The sequence below is a fragment of the Battus philenor genome, unplaced genomic scaffold (genome assembly GCF_028537555.1).
Source record: "Battus philenor isolate CCGP_79_NKW_IND1 unplaced genomic scaffold, ilBatPhil1.0.hap1 SCAF_21, whole genome shotgun sequence".
Lineage (NCBI taxonomy): Eukaryota > Metazoa > Arthropoda > Insecta > Lepidoptera > Papilionidae > Battus > Battus philenor.
This window is the reverse complement of record NW_027181684.1, coordinates 12,666,728-12,688,158: the sequence shown is the minus strand read 5'-3', so window position 1 is coordinate 12,688,158 and position 21,431 is coordinate 12,666,728. Positions and strand designations below refer to the sequence as shown.

The 21,431-nt window shown below is 34.4% G+C and overlaps 1 protein-coding gene across 1 annotated transcript in view; it reads right to left on the bottom strand.

Moving 5' to 3' along the window:
• Nucleotides 1–17,142, bottom strand: part of LOC137923432 (fibrillin-2-like) — a 116,755-nt gene extending 99,613 nt beyond the window's left edge. The window contains exon 1 of the mRNA XM_068766682.1: nt 17,014–17,142. Coding sequence (XP_068622783.1) covers nt 17,014–17,016 — 3 coding nt within the window. The 5' untranslated portion in view covers nt 17,017–17,142. The remainder of the gene's footprint in view (nt 1–17,013) is intronic.
• Between the last annotated feature and the right edge of the window lie 4,289 nt (nt 17,143–21,431).

The window sequence follows — 21,431 nt, the reverse complement described above, 5'->3', positions numbered from 1 at the left end:
TAGGGGTCTATGACAACCTGCAAGGGGTCTACGTCAGCGAAAAAAAATTTGGGGGTCTATGAAATGAAAATGGGGGTCCACGATAGTGGATCTCAACACATACACTGATAGTACCTATTTACTTACATCATACTATCTTATAATATCAAAACATTCACATTATTTATAAAAGTACCTATGAATTAAAAAAATTTATTATATATTAAATTTATTAATTATATATGTTTATAAAATTGTGTAAGTTGTAGGATTTTGGTATTCGCTTTGTGGTCGCAATACATGTTTATTTAATGTTACGTATATTTTACATAACAGATACAAAATTTTATTTTGAGAACACGGAAAAACATGGCAAGGGGTCTACGACACAAAAGAGTTTGGGGAACTCTGCTCTGTTCGATGACCTATGTAATATTTGCTAATTATAAAATAACAAGAACACAAGCAACCAGCTTCAGCTATCGATCGCAGCAGATAAAAAAAAACCGACAACAAACGCACAGACATTAACATAAGTAGGTCTAAGTCGACCGCAATATCCTATTTAAATTGGTACGATATCAGATATCGCGACGCCTTTCGTATGTCTGCCAAATATTCAATTATTCATTTCTACGATTTTCTGACCTCTAAAACATTTTTCTGCTACGAAACTGTAATACTAATTATTTTAAATCATTGGCCACTTCCTTTAAGACAGTATCAATGTAATCATTCTGCTCGTATATTCAATTGATATAAAAATTAATACGAAATTGCTTGGTCAAGTCATTCAACCGTATATATCCAAACTATATATATATAAATATGTATATATAAATATATATACATATTTATATATATATATATGTATATATATATATATATATATATACACATGTATGTCTAAAAGGTTTAGACGGTATAGCTCAATTTTCAGCAAAACTGTAAAGATTTCCATTAATTTATTTTCAAAAATATTTTTTTGTAAATTCATGTGACTAGGGTAGAGATAGAAATAGAATAGAGTGAGTAAAAATTTTAAATATATATATCTCTATTGCTGTCAATATATTGAACACATATCCAAATAAATGGTTTCAGAAATAATGAATAACGTAATGATAATATGGTATTAGTGTTTTAAATTTCGAATTATTTTTCTTCTTCTTTTCAACCGATGAACGACAACTGCAAGTCATATGCCTATCTAATAGATTCGGGCGTTACTTTGCGAAAGTCCATACTAAGTAAGAAAAGGACTAATATATAGCTACTTCCGCTATGTAGCAGTAGTCGTGACACTGAGTGTTTGGCACTAATCGTTATAACATTACTCCTGAGGATGCCCCGTGGAGGGGTGAAACACGTGTTGAGTGATTTAACGGTGGTAGTTGTGTAATTCGCACTGTTAGCCGCATGCGCATTTATAAGCTATAACTATAACTTCATTCATTTTTTTTAAATCTAACGTTTATTATATAAAATTTTTGTAAATAACTGATGTGTTAATAAATGTGCAGCCCCTAAAAAAAATATTTTAATTGGCTCTTAGGTTGAAAAGCTTGCCTATCTATCTAAATAACAGGGTGACTTTCGACTTGTCTGCAGTTAAAATAATAAATATTTTTTGTAGATAAAGTAGAGATTTAGGAGACAAAGAGAGAAAGGTTGTCTAGTAGAGATCGCCCCGAGCGATAAGACCACCACTTGTCAATATACCTCAAATTAAGAATAAGAAGCTAGGTATTATTATTTGTATATGTCGCTCGCCTACAAAACATCACTACCTATAGTGTGGGACAGAGATGCTCTACGAAGCCGAAATTAACCGATTGTCTCTTTCCAAATGTCGATGTGCAATATTTATCGCCGGGCACTGTACACGTTTGTTATTTATTTTATGTATACTTTATTTATAGTTGGTAGTATATTTAATCGACTAGTTTACATTATAATGATTAGTACATAGCTAAAGTTTTAAAGTTTCCAATTAGAAAGTGTTTAAATCTTGTAAAATAGATAGCAACAATCTTACTAAAGATAATTGGATATGAGAAGATATCGCATGAAGCAAGCAAACACAGGCTGCATTGATAGCGAATAAGGAAGTGCAGCCAGTGTGCACGGGTATGAAAGAGCCACTTGCTCATGCCGGCACTCCGAGTCCTGTACGGCGCTTTGTCTTCTAAGTTATAAAATAATTATTGGCGCCTTCGCTTGCCCATGCAAACATCGTGCGGTTGTAACACGTGATCTTTCATAGCTACATGAAACCGATCACATCTGTATATAACAGTGTTTCAAAATGGACGCAATTTAAGTACATATTAAAATTTTTATATATATATATTTAAGTATTTCTATGTATAAATATATATACAAACAAGGAAGTACAGTCTCCAATACAAAGAGCATTTCATCAACGTTTCAAATAAAACATCTATTAAAACAGTGTTTCCCAACGTGATGCCCACACCCCACAGAGAATCAAATTGATTTTTAAGGGGAGCAATTCGAAAGTGGAATCAACACGAGTTTAACCATTTCGCTTTAACCCTTTCAACTCCAGGATAGACAGATAATAGTATTAAGCGTAGAATTCATATATAAGATTAGACTAATAAAATATGTAAATAGCTAAGTTAGCTTAAATAACAAGTGTAATATAAATAGGAATTAATACTATAAGAAGATTAGGAAATAAGCAAAATAACTAGAAACTTAATTGTAACAGAGCCGACGGTGGGGGGTTTTAGTCAGTAATAGTCTGACACTGCCTGGGCCCTCCATTCCCAGGCGTCCGATGAGGATTCCCCCCCCCCCCCCGTCTAGAAATTGTTAACTAGAATTAAAAAGGCTCTGACCATGTTAGAGGTACTTTTGTATTGTATAATTAAAAAAAAAAACCCTTTCCACTCCAATGTCGAGTGTCACTCGACAATGATTTTGTTCCACAAGCTCCAATGTCGAGTGTTACTCGACATAGTGTAATACTTCTTTTTGTGGAAAAATTTTAAAACAGAAAAGATTTTTGTTACTAAAATGTTTGAATCACGAATGAATGAAACATATATTAGAATCGCAAGATACTATAATTCAACTAAATTTTGTCGATGCTACATAACAGCCTTGGAGTGGAAAGGGTTAATATAAGTTATGTATTATATAAGTGGGCATAATAATTCTAATTCTAAGATGGGTCATGACTCAAAAAAGGTTTAATAAAACTGATATTGAAGATTAAATTTTAATATAAAGCCCTATTTATATAACAAATAATTTAAAAACTGTCTTAATCGGTACATAGCTAAAAATACATTTATAAAAGAAGTGTTAAATTAGTCCTATTTACATACACCAACCTTTTTACACGGTAACAGTTGAACTAGCGAAATGCCCTGCCTATTTCCACTACAGACAGGCAATTCTTAGAGCTACGTCTATGAATTCTTTTACAGATCTCCTCATTTCTAATTCGATCTACCAGCGAAACTTCGGGTATATATATTTTATAGTAAATTTAAAAAAAATGTTTGACATTAAATAAAAAAACACGAGTACTTTGTTATGATAAAAAAAAAACTTTTTAAATTTATTACGGGTAATTCTAACGAGATATTTTATTATAAAAGTGTGTAAGTGTAAAAGGAGTTAACCCTTAATAATCTAGAGTTTCAATTTTGATACCAATCTTTTAAACCGAATGTTCACATTACTATTAGTTTTTTTTATAGGTTGGCTGTACGTATTTTACTGTTGTATAATATTCTTTCCAACGAAATTAAAAAAAAATCTATTTTTTCCTTCATCTAGACCCTCAAACAAACACAGTAATATTAAAAAAAAACACTTTCGTAAATCAGGCTACTAAGGGTTAATAACACGGTACGTAGAGAAATTATTAAAAGGCCTTATTACCTATTTCAATCAAGTATATTTAAATTAAAAAGTTTTACTCAACATACGGTTGATAGCTTTTATTGACCTCAAGTTGTCTGTTGTCTGTTTGGGTGATGTGCCTTAGACCTTAGAGTTACTCTAAGGCGAAATGAACTCAATATATAACACAGGTAACCTTCCTATAACACTGTAGTTAGGGTCTTAAAAATGCCGTGTTGTATTAGACCTAGAGGTAGAAAAAAGGTTACGTTCCAAAAAGTTTTTTAAAAAATTTATTTAATTCGACATTACCAACTAAATTTTAATTAAAAATATAAATGTATGTAGAACACAAATAAAAAAAATAATTTAATGGATCTCTAAGTTAAAGAATTTTAAACATTTCTTCAGTGGAACGATATCGCCTTCACTTTCTCAACTTATTTCTTTGCTTAAACTTCTTGTATGTTTTCCTTCTCTTAAAAAATCTGTTGTCAAACTTTGTTTGTTGATTCTAACTAGGTCATTGTATATTTCGCGATATGAAATAAAATGGTTTTGCAGGTCTATTTAAAATTTTCGATCTTTTTCCGTGCTTGAGAAAGTTGTTGTAAGTACAAAGGAATTGCATCATCATCGCGCTATAGCAAAACCGTGTTATAGAAAGCCGCGTTGTATGAGGGCTACCTGTATGTGTATATGGTAATAAAATAATACAGTTATGTATATATAGTTCAATTACCCACAATCCTGTTTGTCGTTAGGCGGGTAGATGTAAAACACGTTAGTCCGACCAGTTCCCGGGTTGGCCTATTCACTCATTAATTACAATAAAGACGTATGAACGTGAAGCAATATGCCGATGTACAGTTAGCATATGCAGGCCACATGCCATGCAGATTTTAAACATAAAGATCTCAAAGTCGACAGTTTGGATTAGTAATTGCGAATGCTCGGAATATCTGACGGCATTTGCATCGTTATGATGGTACGCTGACTTCTAAAGCCTCGATAACTTAAACTTACTTAATTGCCTCCCTGTTACATATTTGCATAAACACTCCATACAGTGAAACAGTTACTCTCAATTAAGATATTGTCGTTAAATTAGAAATACTAGAGAAGCTGTTGCTATTTTTAAACTATTCATATAACTTTGTTGACTGATATAGTCAAGGTTGCAGGAAGGTTTAAGGGGAGGTTCTATGCCTTATATTGAACACCTATCGACTGACATGATGATCGAATATTATTTTCCTTTTTGGATCATTTAAAGTGATCAGTTAACTCAGAATAATGATATAAGAGCATAACTTGATACAAACAAAAATTAGCTACAATAAGTTCAAAACGTGCTTATGTGAAAAGAGACCTAAACAAACATAAAGGATTTAAATACAGCTGTCTGAGTAATACATTCTCAAGCTTTGTTATACATTAAATACACAGAATGTAATAGTGTATACGGACGAGAATCTCGTTAAATTCAACGCAGGGAAATAGCAAACCTGTCTCATCTCTGCTCCCAACTTTTGTTAAATGCTCTTGTACCTTTGACAGACTTTGAGCTTTTTGAGTTGACTGAACACTGTCTATGGCTAAATTAGCTGGTAAAAGCTGGGTATCTTGAATAAGGTCAAGCGGTATTTTACACCTGAACAATTGCCAACTTCAGGATGACTCGCCTAAATTCCAGCTCGGAGCTCTTGATTTCTAGAATGGCGTGATGATCAACTTATAGGTGATGAGTTGGTTAAGCTTTGAATACCTTCGACAAGTAGCGAGTCAATTTAGGAATATTCATTTTGGGGAATGTACTGCGTAACTTCACGACCTTATTGGAATATCTCCATATTTCGATAGGATTAGTAGCAGGTCGATCCACTACCACGGTGGAGTTTCCTTGAAGGCCTACCAAGCGTTTCGATTCAACGATTTCCGCACAGTCCGATTCTAGAACAATCTGCGGGTTTCCTTATTTCCTGAGAAATACAACCCAGGTCCCTTCAAGATATGAACAGGTGTCTACTCAGTCTACGTACATCATCTTCGACCATATCTTTGCTTTCCATCAGGCGATTTGATGGTCAAAGACAGACAGGTAAGCGATAGTAAAAAACCGTCTCGTTTAATAAACTTTTTAAATTCACATGATATCTATGACTCTAATCTACATAAGTCGTCAATACTAGGTAAGTTACAACATCTGTCAATTTGATAGTTCACATTACTGGCAATTTTGAACTCAAGTATTTTGCAATGAGGAGCAAAAACTTAAATAGAATTTAATTGAAATAAAAGCATCAGATTAAAAAAAAATGTACGAAAAATTTCTATATAATGACAATCAAAAGTGATCGAAGAATTGATTGAAAAAAACAAAATCGACAAAAACAGTCTAAATCAAAAACTTACACAGTTTTTCTACCTTGTAAATATTTAAATCAACAAGCTTTATTCTAGAACATCTAGATTGTGTTTTGTGAACTGTAATGAACTGTGGTGATGATGAGATATGATGAGGAAAAAAATATTAATCTTTACATATTTTAAAAAGTATGAAAATTAAGTAAGGAGAAATAGCAGAACGCCGGTTCGATTGCCGGGCAGGAACTAAATATGCGGCTATGCAAATCGAGCCATCGAGTGCACACTAGCGAAGCAACTCCTGATAAGATGCAACGGACAGAAACACGTTTTTTGCTTCCTATGAAATTACTCCTCGGGCAGTCCCTGCGTAATCAACTCGAATGGAAAATGAACGACCGCGAACCCATTCGCTGGATACGTTTCTATTTACTTTGATGAACTGATCATCTTCCGTCTAACACATTTTAAATACGAAACTGATCATCTCGCGCGATCTAAACCAACGATTTCAATTCTCCTTTACCAAGATCACGTCTTACATTCGATGATAGGGTTTTGTCCAAACTAAATTTATATAAGTTCATTAATCACGATATATTTAAACAAAATAATATAGAGGGACCAGAAAGTAATGTCGCTTTAAGTGAAATCCACACGACAACATTTTTAACAAGTTATTATTTCTAATCAGTAATATATTCACCTTCATTATCAACAGCCTTTTGCCATCTAGTATACAAATCAATGCCGGAGCGGTAAAAATTAATCGTTTTTTCTGTAAAATATGTCGACAGTGTACAAAGGTAACTTTCTAACTTTGACAAGATAACTATCCGATAGCAAATCCGAGCAAGTTCTGGCACTGGTGAGTCGAATTCAAAAGTTTTTGCTAAATATATACCTCATATTTTGACTCAAACTCAAAAACTCCATCGTGAAATGTTATTGTAATTTGGCGGTGGTCCCTCAAATGCTGTCTGTAATGTTTGAATCGTTCCTTAGATTTATTGCTGTAGTCCCGAAACATATGGCCAATCACAGTGCTTCCCTTAGAATAATTACAAAAATGGAGAGAGAAAAAACGTAAGAGAAAATGATGACAGCTTCGTTCCTTGGTCAGACAGTCTATCATATAAGAGTAGTTGCTTTTATTTGCCTGTTATTCGGGAGAAAGTTCGAGAACAACGTCTGCGCTCACTCCTCCATCATCAGGACAACGCGTAACAACGTTCAGCCAAGCGCACAACCGAGTCCTTGATTTTGAGCCTCTTTATGATGCCCGTCGTAAGTGACCACGTCTTGGATCCGTATGTCATTACCAACACATAATGGTCAAAGGCCTTATACATTACGGTGTTCTAGCATCTGCCAACGGCCGAATAATAGTTATTCAAACACATAGTCAGTAAGGAAAGATATAAACTGTAACATCTGGTGATGAAAAATCAAAGGCAATCCACTCGACTCTTTTCACCAACCTTCATGCACTCGAACAACTTATGAAGGCACCAAAAGTTGAAGACAAACCTCCGAGAGGCCGTAGTCTCGTCGGGTCAAATCAAATTCGTTCGACAACAGACACAAAACTTGTTGGGCTCTACGGAGCCGAAGATTAAAAAAGTGGCGTTACATAATAAGGCCTGAAATAACTTCATATCCAGAGAATCACGACCTTTGAAGATATGCGAGGAGAATAAGCTAAATTCAACGTTTAATAAAATATACTTTCTAAACTAAAAACAGCACAGGTGTCTCAATAAGGACTTTTTCCTCCGATCATGTTATCATTATCAATCAGTATTGTGTTTATTAATTCACCTTATATATTTGAAGTGGCAGTAGATAAGTCACACAACGGCTGGAGCCTTAAGGTTCTATATGGCCCCCCTTTTTACCTCTTGTTCCCCCCGACATGTGTTTCAGGGACGTTAAAACTCGGGTAATATATTTTTCCATTTTGATTTATTTTTCTTTCACCTTTCTTCACATTCAAATCGTCTCCGTTGCATCAGCTTCCTTCCCTCATCTTCGTTCCTAGACCACAGATTGCTACATTATTACAGTGTTGACTCAATTTTTCGATAGCTATTTTATTATCTTCTCTTAGAGCCTCAAAGTTCAATAATTACCCAGGAATCATAAGCGTACGACGTCAACAAGGTGATAAGACGACCTTTTTTACATCGTCACAGGACGTTGCATACATGCCGATTTCAACCGTTCTTTCTGGAAGCTTATGGAAAAGATCTTTGTTCATCAGTGAACGTCCTTCGGCTGAAATGATGATAAGAATAGATATAGAACGTCAAAACTGGTAATACAGCCACTGAAACAAATAGGGACATAAGAAATACGGTCAAATTTTACCATTGCCACCCGAATAATCTTAAACATTGTTTTATTTTAATCGACTGATGATTTTGGATCTAATACAGTGTTCCCGTTTTAATTATGTTTGGTCAATACTTAGTACACTCGTTGTCCGCTAGATGGCGCTGTGCCATACAGATATATTTTTCTAAGCGCGGTGTTAATATTGTTACTGATTTTGATATGGAATTTGATGATTTGTTTTTAAACCAATAAAATAAAATTTATTAGCTAGAAATATAGTTACAGGGTGTTATAGTTATTATATGACAATAACAATGTAAAAACAGAAGAGCGTGTGCAACCACAAGCATTTGTTATGCAAATTTTTACAAAATTAAACTGCCTAAGTCTTTAAAGAGAACATCTAAAAAGAAATATAATATTTACTTACACACAGATTAAAATAATTACACACAAACGACATAAATCTTTTTGGAATTGACTTATCATTACGTGCCATGAAGTTATTGGTGTAAATACGTTTTCCAACGAGTCCTTGTTTGAGTTTAATTTTGAACTATTTGATAAGATAATTTGTTGTATATTTTTTTTGGCATGTAACTGTAATTTCTCTTATAGAGTGGTTTACACCGTCGATTATTATATATTTTATTGGGTTTCGTTCTAAAAATCTTTTTACAATTACTTTAACAAACAAATATGTGTTTAGCGCCCAAAAATAAATCTTCTGCGGAACTGATTTTGGTGTTTCATTATACGTACAGTTTTCTATGAAATCCGCGGGATCCACGCCCCACAGATTTCAGGGCAATTCGGATGTTGAGTTTAACATTTTTGGTTTTCTTATATATATATATATATATATATATATATATATATATATATATATATAAAATAAATGATTGAAAAATGCTAGTCTAAAATATAATATTTTTCTGAGAATAAGAAAATTACTTTGAAAGCCATCAAGTGACTAGCAATATATGGACATGTTAGAGCAGTTAAGGGTGGTATTATGTCGTATCGTTTTAAATTTCAGCTTAACATGCGACCGGCAGTACATTCACCCGGAGATCGCAAGCGGGTGATGCTATAGATTCCATAGTTAATCTCGCGTCAGCAAAGTCGGCAAACAAAGATAACGCAATTATATCATTTCATGGAGGACATGTCATCATCTCTTTGCTTCATTGTATCACAACTCTGCAGCGAAACCTTCTGATATCACCTCCATTATTTTAAGGAGCAATATTCTACAGGCAGCATTCGTGACTTGGTTTTTACAATCACATTTGATATTTCAAATTTTTTTTGCTCGTCTTTTTACTAAATCCAGTTTCTAAGATAACATTTCGTGAGAACACTTCCTCATCTCTACTCCATATTGGCTTCCTCAAGTTGTGCACCAGGTTCTGTGCGGCGGTTGTCGTATTCACATCGATGAATCTTGCGATCGCATCTTGAGTCTCGTCCGTGCAATACACGCACGTGTGTGGCGTGATATTGTTACCACCGCATGACACTGTTATACAGCCCGAGTTCTCCTGTTATTCGACGGACAACGATGACCGCGTCGCATAGCTTTGGGTAATGAGAACTTGTTTATCATCTCGGTTGCTATATAGGTACAGGAAGTTTCTCTGTTTCGGGATATTCTCTCCAGAGTTAGAACGCCTACTCAGGGAACGCACCAACCACTTAGATCAATTCAAATTTTATTGATTATAAATGTAAAAGTATTACAATATTAAATGCATAGCTCATTTTCCATCTAAAATAATTAAAACTTTCACTTTCACTTATTGTCACCTACGTGATAAAAGCTTTCGAGCAGTAAATAAATAGCTCATTTCCTATAAATTAATATCTATAATATAATATTGTACTTAATCCAATAATAAATGATTTCAGAAATGATAAATAACGAAATAATGATATAATAAGAAAAAGCGTTATCGAAATTCGGATTACTATAATTTAGAATCAACTATTGTTTACGATCTATAACTCCAGTCTTTATACTGCCAGAAGTTATTGCACTGTTGCACTTTAATCGAAAATATCTATTAATATAACATACTTCAGAGTGATTACTTTATATAGAATGATTGAAAGTAGGTGTAAAAGGTTTAAATCTTTTTGAAAACAAGTGAGCAATCAGCTACTCGTTCAAAGCTTTTCCTTAATATACCTTAATATATCTCCGTTCAGCTTACCGGACCTTCTCAAGAAAAAATCTACAGCAGAATCTTTTGATGAGTTGTCCCGGCACATTGTCCTAAATCTCAAGGCATTTAACGGTCTGTAGCGCTTGGACAGCGACTTGATACAAAATAATGTAGCAACTAATATATAATTGTGTATTCCAAATTGTATTGTTAATATGTATAAATTTTAGCTGTATTTACCCGTAAGTGAAAATTGTGTAAAAAAAAAAATTGTAAAAAAATAATAATAATAATAATATAAAACGCTGTCGTGCCTCGCAGCTGGGAGAAGAAAGATCAGTATCAAATAGCGGCAACCCTCTCCCAACTGTCTGCGTTTAGTTAAAGCGAAAGATAAATACTGTAAAAAAAACACCAGCGATACAAATTATAATTATTAAAAAAAAAAAAAAAAACAATAACCAATCATTCTGTATACTTCAGATACTTTACTCTACTTATGTCTTTTGAGATAGAGAGTTACTCTAGAACGAATTTTACAAAAATTATAAAGAAATTTTATGTAAATTTCTACTTTAATAACAATGTTAAATAGTTTTACCAAATTCAACTCGATTGACACTATCGATCATGTCGCAGTATTGCTTGCAGTTAAAGCATGCAACTTATTTTTGCTAACTTAATGGTGATGACGTCATAATATATACATATATGTATGTGTGTATATATATTAGGCGGATCGGAAAGTAATGTCGTTTCTGCAAATGTTGATGAAAACGTTGTATACTAGATGAGTAAAGGTTGTTGATAACGAAGATGAATATATTGTTTATTAGAAATAAATACTTGTTAAAAATGTAGTCGTGTGAATTTAACTTAACACGTTCACTGCGGCTTGAGGTCGATTCAGCCTCATGGTAGACTTTGCACTGGTGCGGCGCGTAAAACTCGTGTTTTCTCTCTAGTGCGGCGGCTGTTTACACTCAACCGCATGAGGTATGACAAAGACAAATATAGGTTTCTTTATGTCTGCGAAGCTTGACTCAATATTATAAAAAAATGATTGAAACATGAGGCAGAAAAGGCCTCAACCGCACTACTAGGAAGTTCAGCTTGAGGCTGATTCGACCTCAGCCGCACCAGCTGAAAGTTCTTCAAAATTGGGCCCGCAGTGAACGTGTTAAGAAAGCGACATTACTTTCCGGTCCTCGTAATATATATATAAATATAGTAGAGCTTCCCTTAGATCGTACTTATAAATAATACATATACATTATAGTCAGATATATATATCGCTGGATGCAAGCAGCTTCCTATGGTATTTATTGGAAATATACAAGGATGCCTGTACACAGGAGTTCTTTCAGTTTAATTACTTCCTGCTTATTTATTAAAAGTTTACACTAAGCCCTTAGTGCTTTGTCAAGTTCAATCCGCATCGAGTCGCAAATGAAACAATGTATTATTGCCAGGCAAAAAAAAACTTTTTGTTAAATTTTATTGTTTTTACGTATATGATTATAAGTACAAAGGCCACCTTTAATCCTATTACAAAACTACATAGTTCGTAACGTTGAGTACATATGTCATGGCGGACGATAAATCTGACTACAATTGTTACCTGCGGCCAAATGCTATTAACTGTATGAAAGGCTTCGCCGTTCCCCTAACCTGTGACTTTTGGATGGATCAAATTAATTTTCCACCTGCCACTTTGAGTACATCATTCTACATATTTGCCGAAATATCCTATATCTAATTTTATAAAATTTGACTGAGTAATACACCGCTTTACGCGAGGGATACGTTCCAAAAAAAAATCGCGTTAACTGAAATTCGCGTATAACGAGGTTTATGATTAAACATAGTCAAAAATTATTACAAAAAAAAAAACAAATCATTTTAATCAATCACTTTAATTCTAGGAACATTTTATGCAACACATACTCCTATTTTTTACGGAAAAATACATCTATTGTCTTTTGGGTAACGTTTTGTTTACGTTCTTGTAAAATAAGTTCATAACACCCAACACTGTTTTTAATTGTATGACAGATGGTCAAGACACCATAGAGAAGTTGATGACTACATTATATTTATACGCACTCTTTCGCGTAATTCGAGGCATTTGAGCGCGAAATTTGCAATTCGCGTTATAGTGAAACCGAGTATAACGGGGTCGCGTAAAACGGGGTATTACTGTATTAAACTTGATTAAAATTTAAAAAATCGCGTCAAAATACAAACATGAATTTTTATTTTATTAATACTTTGTAGCACGAATTGCTAGTCTGAAATGGCACTGATCAATATCGATGGCAGTTGGTATCAAAAGTTTCTCCACTAGCAACCACGATATTGTCAAAGACTTGGAAGGTCGCTGAATGTGAGCAGCGCAAGATAAGCCATTATAGCCACGTTTGGGGGAACCCCACGCATTAATATCGGCGTCTTTCGGCTCAATGAGTAGAATAAATGAAGTTTATTAATTTCAACTAAAGAAAATAATGAAAAAGAAATGAATTTAATGCTATTATCCGAATTATTTCAGTTTTTTTTTCACAGCAATAATTCTTTATACTTCTCCTTGTCATTAGAGAGTCAGTTAACTGGTATATGCTCAAAAAGAATATTTTATATATATATATATATATATAAATATATGTATATGTATATATATATATATATATATATATAAGTAATTTATGTATATATCATATCATCCTATTTAACTATGTGTTTATTATTAATTAAAATATTATATAATATAGTATTGACCATGTATATATAGCATATATTCATTCCATCTTACGTAATAAATAAAAATATACAAATAAACTCTTTACGCTTCGATCTTTCGGTCTGAGTGTAGGCATATATAATAAAGTTGCACTAGATACCCCAGACCTTCCATTTCGCAATTTTAAATCGGAAATTATAAGTACATTATTAAATAAATTTTACTACAGCATTGAAATGTTATAGTTGATCGAAATGTGTGAAACTTAGTTTGGTGACTCATTTACATGATATACACATAAAAAATAAGAGAAGTCTTATTGATCGTCAACTTATTATCTATTTATATTTTTAATCTATTTTATATTTGACTCTACTCTTCTTCGTAAGGTGTTATAGTTGTGGAGAAAAAGCAGGAAGGGCTATAACACAAAGTGTAAAAATGTTAATTAAACAAAAATGTATGTAAAATGTTTGTGATATAGAAAAGAGTTGTTCGTTTAATATATGAGATATAGAAATTCTTTTAGAGAAAAGATAAGTGAAGAAATTATTATGACGTCATAATATATGTATTATAGCCATTAAGTTTATAGTAGAGCCTATACCTATATATATATACGGTATACAACTATACGGTATTACAATACACTGCCATGAAAAATAATTCCCATGTTAACGTTGTAAATAGTCAATTAGTATGTGAAGGATTTTTAAGTGAATGAATTGCTCTGTAACTGAAGTAAGGATTTTGTACAAGTGTCCGTAAAATAAAGAAAAACAAACCATTATTATACAGCCTTCTTTCTTTAGTAACATATATACGTTATGTTTCATTTTAACAAAAACTTTGCACATGTAAACATTTACTTTACAAAGACAACATCTAAAATCAGACTTGCTTAAGTAACACTAACACTTGTTTATTATGCTTCATTGTATATATTTATCTATGTCAAAATTCTAAATAAAAACGCATTAACAAAATTTAATGATAGTCATATAAAAAGCTCGCATATAAACTTACGTGGTTACATTTCAAACGGAACATCTGTGACTAGCTTTGTTTAGTTAAACCGCGAAGTTAGAACAACATCTTATGTTTTATATTAACCACTTGAACACTCATCTGAGCTAATGGAGCTATACGTCAACAGTGGTTTGTCAAATTATAAAGAATTTAAACACCCTTATGTTTTATGAGAGTTTACATTTAATTTTTATAATATCAAATATTAAACTAAGTGTCAATTTTTTTTTGCTATAGGCAAAACATTCAACCTTTTTTTTCGCCTGATGTTAAGTTAAGACGAGGTCTACGATGGTACAGCCTAGAAACTACCTATTCACTCTTTAATACTTCCAAGTTATAGCAGAACAGAAGGACGCAGGAACTTTAAGGATTTGAAATAGAACACGGATCGGAGCGTAAAATAGACCAATTAAGGTTTTATATAATCTTGGACTAAAATATATAAAATAATAAAAGGATAAACATGCAATGTACTCATGTGACCGGTGCAATGATCACTTGATAATTATGCATTTGATTTTACATATGTTAACGTCCAACAATTTACGTATGCTTTAAAAAAGAAGTTTCATGTAGAATAGAAATCTTATAGCAAAAACTATATATAAATAGATTTTAAAAGTTGTTTTTCTAAGTACATGTCCGTGTAGATCACATTTCTTAGACACAGTTAAACTTAAACCTTATCGACAATTTACACTGAGATAGTCGATAAAACATATCTAAGCATTTTTAGTTAATTTACTAAGGATTGTCAACAAAATTAACCATATTACTAATACAAACCAATGTCGCATGTCACAATTTTTTTTAAAACCGATCAACATATCTTGATCTATTTAAAAAAGTTAAAAATAATTATTATTCCACAATTAACTATTTATTAATTATTATATAAAGATTTTCTTGATTGCGCCATAAAACACAACTCATAATGTTTCTGTACATGCTTTAAATCAACCATTTCCTACAAGCCGGATTCGTGGCTACTTCGGCTACATAACTCGAAAGTAACCAAAGAGATGAGCTGGTTATAGTAGGAAAAGCAAAGGGTAAGAGTCCAAGAAGGCTCCGAAGGTCTCTATTGCAACTCGCAAAATTGACCAAGTCTTTCCAGGTATGGCGTGATTTTTAATAAAGTCAGTCTTTCATAGGCTTCCCCAAAGATGGCAAAAATGACCGGACCTCCGCATCTAGCGACAACTCGAAACCTCAATTGTGTCACTGGTCCACCTTGTAAACATTTTACCCATGCGTGGACAGGCTTGTGGTCGTCACTAGAGAACCTTTCGGCCTCAACGATCTTCAGGTGGACGAGTGATGTGCCACACCCGCTGCCACTTTATAAAGCTTCGTTACGTCTTCATATTACTAATTTATTTCAGGCTTAAGTGTTTAGTGTAAGATCATATAAAGAGCATTTTAAAAATTGTTGTCCATTATGAGTTCTTACCAAAGCATATGACGTTCAACAATCAATTTTACCAGCAACCTATGCACAATTTGTATATCAAAGTAATAACTAAGAAACGCAAGGATTAGTAGATTGTAAATTGGATGTAGCATCATGATATGACAATGCTCTGATGAATTTTTACTGACCTAGTAGTAGCAAAGACAACACTCGATACTACCAAAAAATAAGACACATATAACAAATTGGAGAATACAAAATAAAACTTGCTTTAATATCAGATAGAGTTGATGGAGTTAGATAAAAACAAAGCAGATACAATTCAGATAGGTACGGGAGATGAACAGCGGAGGATTCCCACACAGTTGTAATTAACGGACGTGATATGGTAGCTATTGCGCAAATTACCAGCCTTCTGCTGTTCCTATTTTGATAAGACCCAACATCATATAACCCTGGCCCTATTTACAGAGGATGTGGACGTCGTTCATGACTAAAGTGTACGCAGATATCACGGCTACAATTATAACTTTTAACGATTTTTGCACAAACTGATAAACTTGTACATACAGCGTGAACAATTGCCGGCGCGATAAATCTGGTAAATCATTATACAGATAAATGACATGATTTCACTCTTACCGGAGATATATGAAATAAATCACTATTCTAACTTTAAAACGACTAAAATAAATGTTCATAAACACGGTTATCCTTGTATTAATTAGATAATATATTTATTTATCAAATTTTCGCTTTCTCTCTGTCTTTCTTTTCGTAGTATCACTGCTTAGGACAGAGACTCTTTTTGACAACTAAAATAACAATAAATATACATTGATTTATGTTTAAAATTTCAATTTAAATATTAAAGAAATTCTAAAAGCTCTAGTTAGAAAAGTGAAAGAAAAAGAACGCGCGAACGCAGCCGAATAATGTTGTCAAATAGTTTAATAATAATTTTAATAAAGATTACGTAATACGATACCTATTACTAGGTCTAGAGACAATGGGCGGCAAGCACCCGAGGGATCCGTCGGACGTAATGTAAAAAAATATAATAAATATCCATTCGAAAAACGTTCACAAATTACCATGCCACTGGTTTCGTAGATGGGTCACCGGCACTGTCGGGGGCGTTTGTGGGGAGCTCCTTTCCGAAATTCGTGGTCGCGACTCGAAGTAGACCGCGGCGCGGTAATGGCGTGTGCTCGGCTTCACGCCTCGCTCGGGACTGGCGGGCGAACGCAACAGAATCGCGAGCTTTATCAATGGAGCGAGTGCGCCCGCGCATGCCCGCCGCTTCCGTCGCGCTGCTTGGCGATGCTCTTTGCCTAATGTTTGTTTATACTCTCCATCACTTGCTCCACTTGACTTTATTCCCGCTCTTCTCAAATCATTCGCAGCCGGTTGTAGTTTTCACACGAACCAACTACACTGTCTTTTTTATAAAGCCACTAAAAGGGGTTGAATTAAATGCATCTTGCTTTTGGCTCTACTGCTGGAGCGGACTGAGTCTTACTTACTTGTGTCTTCTAAGGCTGACAGCGGTGATGGTAGCACTATAGGCCGAGGTATGCGAAAAGGAGAAGACGCTAGGGAGACTCGGTGTTCAGGATAGAGTGAATAGTTTTTTCTATATAGCTCCGCTTGTTGAGGGCCTCTCGTTCGTCTATCTTAAATTTTTGACAGACTTTTGTTTCAAATATTTTTAAATGCGCCTTTTTCTGTCATCCATCACAAGTTCTTTTGCTATATCTCCCTTCGTTTTCTACATTTTCTTTTTTACTTTTTCATTCACCATCATTCCAAACATCGCCTCTTTCCTTCTCCGCATATTTTTATTATCACAGTGTAGTTCACAATTTTTAATCTTTATCGTTATTTCTATTATTTTTGTTTCTTATTATACAACTCTTGTTTTACTCAATCTTACCTTTAATGTTTTATTTAGTTTCATTTCATGTTTTACTTTCTTTAAAAATTTATGGTGACTTTCTTCATTTTCTATTACCTTACCTATCCATACATTCAGTTCCACTTCGCACTCCCATCTTTCTCTTACAACCACGAGACAGCTTGTATGGTGCATAAGGGACACCTCTTGAGTTTAAACCTGTGCAGATACTCAGTAAATCTCCCGTACTCCGTGAAGATCTGGACCAGCACCTTGTCTAACACCAAAATACGCAAGAGTGAATAGTTAAAAACAAAGAGGTCTTTCAGCAATGCGATAGACTGGTCAAACGAAGATATCTCATGGAATCACCGCTAAATTGGATGAGATGACATTGAGAAGTACCTTGGAGTGACCTTCATAACCATGACAGATCTGACCTGCCAATATCTGCCAAGAGTTTCTGGCTCTGGTGGCAGGGTGGTTCAGGTGGGCTTGTATTGAGTACTCTCTCTCTCTAAGTTCTCTTTGCGATAGCTTGGCGGACTCATAGGAGTCTGTTACCCGCGTTGGGTAAAGATGCTGCAAGGTATAGTGCGGTAGATTCCATAACGGCTTTCCGTAAGAGGGAAGAAAAAGATCAAATACCAATTGCTTTAAAGATTGTTATGAACACAGAGCTTGTACCATCAAGCACATTTATATTACTCTAAATAACTGAATACAATAGAATAGCTCCAGTTAAGTAAAGATTTTAGTTTTTTTTTAAAACTATTACCTGTACAGGGCAAAAGTGTGAGAAAATTTATTTTATCTACACTTAATTGATTGATATTCTTTAATCTCGGATTAATTTTGAAAAAGAAAAAAGGAAAAAAAAACTATTCATAGTTGGAACATAAATAAATACAGTTTACATGTCGTGACAAAAACAAAAACTGCTGATTGCGACAGTAATATTGATCAGCGTAACTTATTTAGTTATTCTTAATAAATATACAATAATATAAATAAGGTAAAAAATAAAAATACACTAATAACTTGTTATCTGTGATAGAGTAGAACTGTGTGATCGGCATTACATCACAACATTGTTCAGTTATCACCTAATATTAAGAATGTCTTAGGTTTTTCCCTCGTACATCATTTAAAACATTTATTAGACATCAACTGTTACCTTCCTTAAAGATTTTAACAAAGTCGTGTGTCCAACTAGTGGACTGACATCCCAAGCTGCGCTTGCTTTCTGCGTTGATCCGTCATCTTCACTCTAGAAATTATGCCCCAGCTATGTGGCCTTCTCATTGTCACTTTAACTTGACAATCCACTGGGAAAAGACGGTCACTTTCGTTCGTCTTCGGATCTCCTCGTTCCTGATTCGTTCTCATGAATAAATCTCTTTCATAGCTCTATCAACAGCTCTTTAAGCGACTGTAAAGTAATTTAATGGAATCAGGCGTTACCTCGCGGAAGTCCATCCTAAGTAGGAAAAGGACCACAGAGTCTCTGTGTTTGGCACTAATCGGTGTAACATAACACCTGAAGATGCCCCGTGGAGGGGTGAAACACGTGTTGAGTAATTTGGCGATGGCGGTAGTGTGATTCGCATTGTTTGCCGCATACGCATTTATCAGCGGGCTGGCGGGCGGTGCACTTTATTGCACGACTACCGCTGCATGTGCGGAAGTGACTAAATATTGGTCCTTTTCTTACTTATCAATAAGGCCCCGCGTGAGACAACGTTCCAGGTTCACCGGGTTCCGTACCGAAAATCAGAGCTGTAGTATTAGTCACGCTGTACAGCGCGTTGTTATTGTTGATACTTTACTTACTTACTTACTTACTTACTCCGCTGGCTCAGTGACCCAAAGTGGGTCTTTGCCTCCGAAGCGAGAGACTTCCACTTTCCTCTATCTTGCGTCATCGTCTCCCATTGGTTGACATTCAATTGGCGCAAGTCTGCCTCAACGCGATAGATCCAGCGATACCTGGGTCTACCCACTGGTCTTCGACCCCTCGGTTTTTCCAGGTACGCCACCTTCACGCTCCGATCCGATCCCATTCGCTCCAAGTGACCAAGCCAGCGGATTCGTTGAGCTTTATATTCGCCAATGATATTTGGCTGTGCTACTAAAGTCTCAATTTCGGCATTCTTTCGGAGCCTCCAAGATCCGTCTTGATTTTTCGCTGGTCCCAAGATCTTCCGCATGATTTTGCGTTCTTACTTGCGTTGATACTTTAATTAAGTAATTTTTTTAATGCCTTTAGTGCAATATTTTTGAAATTGATCAGAGAAAACTTATGAAATTAGCTTTAAATAACTTGTTAATCGTCGATTTACATTTGTAACATATGCACGGTGGTGACAGCGGCGTGTGACTTTTCAGTGACCTTCAGTGAATTCTTGTGTCGTGTGTAACGCAGACACATGCGTCACATGTGACCACCGCAGCTCTGCAAGCCTCGCTTTTGACTGTTTTGATCAAAGACTTCGCGCCTATAAGACGGGACATCTATATAATATTCAAATAGGCATTTATAGGCTCTTTTGCATTGTCGATTATTTTAACGTTATAAATAGTAAGCTGCCAAATGCTCGGAATACTGATCTGTTGAAAAGAGCGGCAAAAAACTCAACAGTAACTCTTTTCAATTTTAAATTTATACTCAAATTCTACACATTTCGATCAACTAAAAACTTGATTTGTATAAAGAGTTAAATTTAATAATATACTTTTATTTAAAGATTAACACATAAAAAAGGAAGGGCCACGATATCTTGTGGATCTTTATTATATAAACATAACAATACTTAAAAACATCGGTTCGGTTTATTTTGTTGGCTCCCGCTATTGGATCTCTCGTTCCACTTCTATTTATTTGGAAACAGAGATTTTATTTTTCTTTATAAAGTTTTTCATATTGCCGTTTTTATTTACATTCTCTTCTTTCATACATCACATCATCTGTCTTTATATTCTTTCATTCTTCAATTTTTCTATCTATCACTTCTATTCTATTCCACCCACCCATCCTCAATCACTGCAGTTAAGTCTATTTATTTACGATACATCACAGATTTTAGTTTAATTTTTTCACTTTTACATATGTATATTATTTTTTCACTTCCTTTTAATTCTGATTACATTTTATTTTCACACTATTTTACTTATTTCTATTTATTGCAATTTAATTACCTTTCTACAGAATCTGAGGAAGGATTCTCTTCGTTCCTTATCATATCCATGATAGAGGCGATAGTCGCCTCCTCAATCTTCTTCTCCAGCAGGCACTCGGTGTCGAATCGAAGCCTTCCAAATGCAGGAGCCGTTGTTTCGGTTGCGAATCAACTGAAAGCTCAGTGTCTGCTCTATTGTCGAGTGCTACGAGCGTCATCGATCAGATGTTCCACAATGCACGCCACTTTGTCCCACCTTTTACATCATATAATTAATAATTTCTATCATCTGTCGTATCTGTTTTAGTGAGTTTATGTTATTTTATATAGTCTATGTGCCGTGGCCTATATCCGTTGTTGACCGTGCGTCTCGCAGACACATGTTCAGGTGGCAACATTGTTCGCAGACTGTTTCATTTATAAAACACTTTCTATT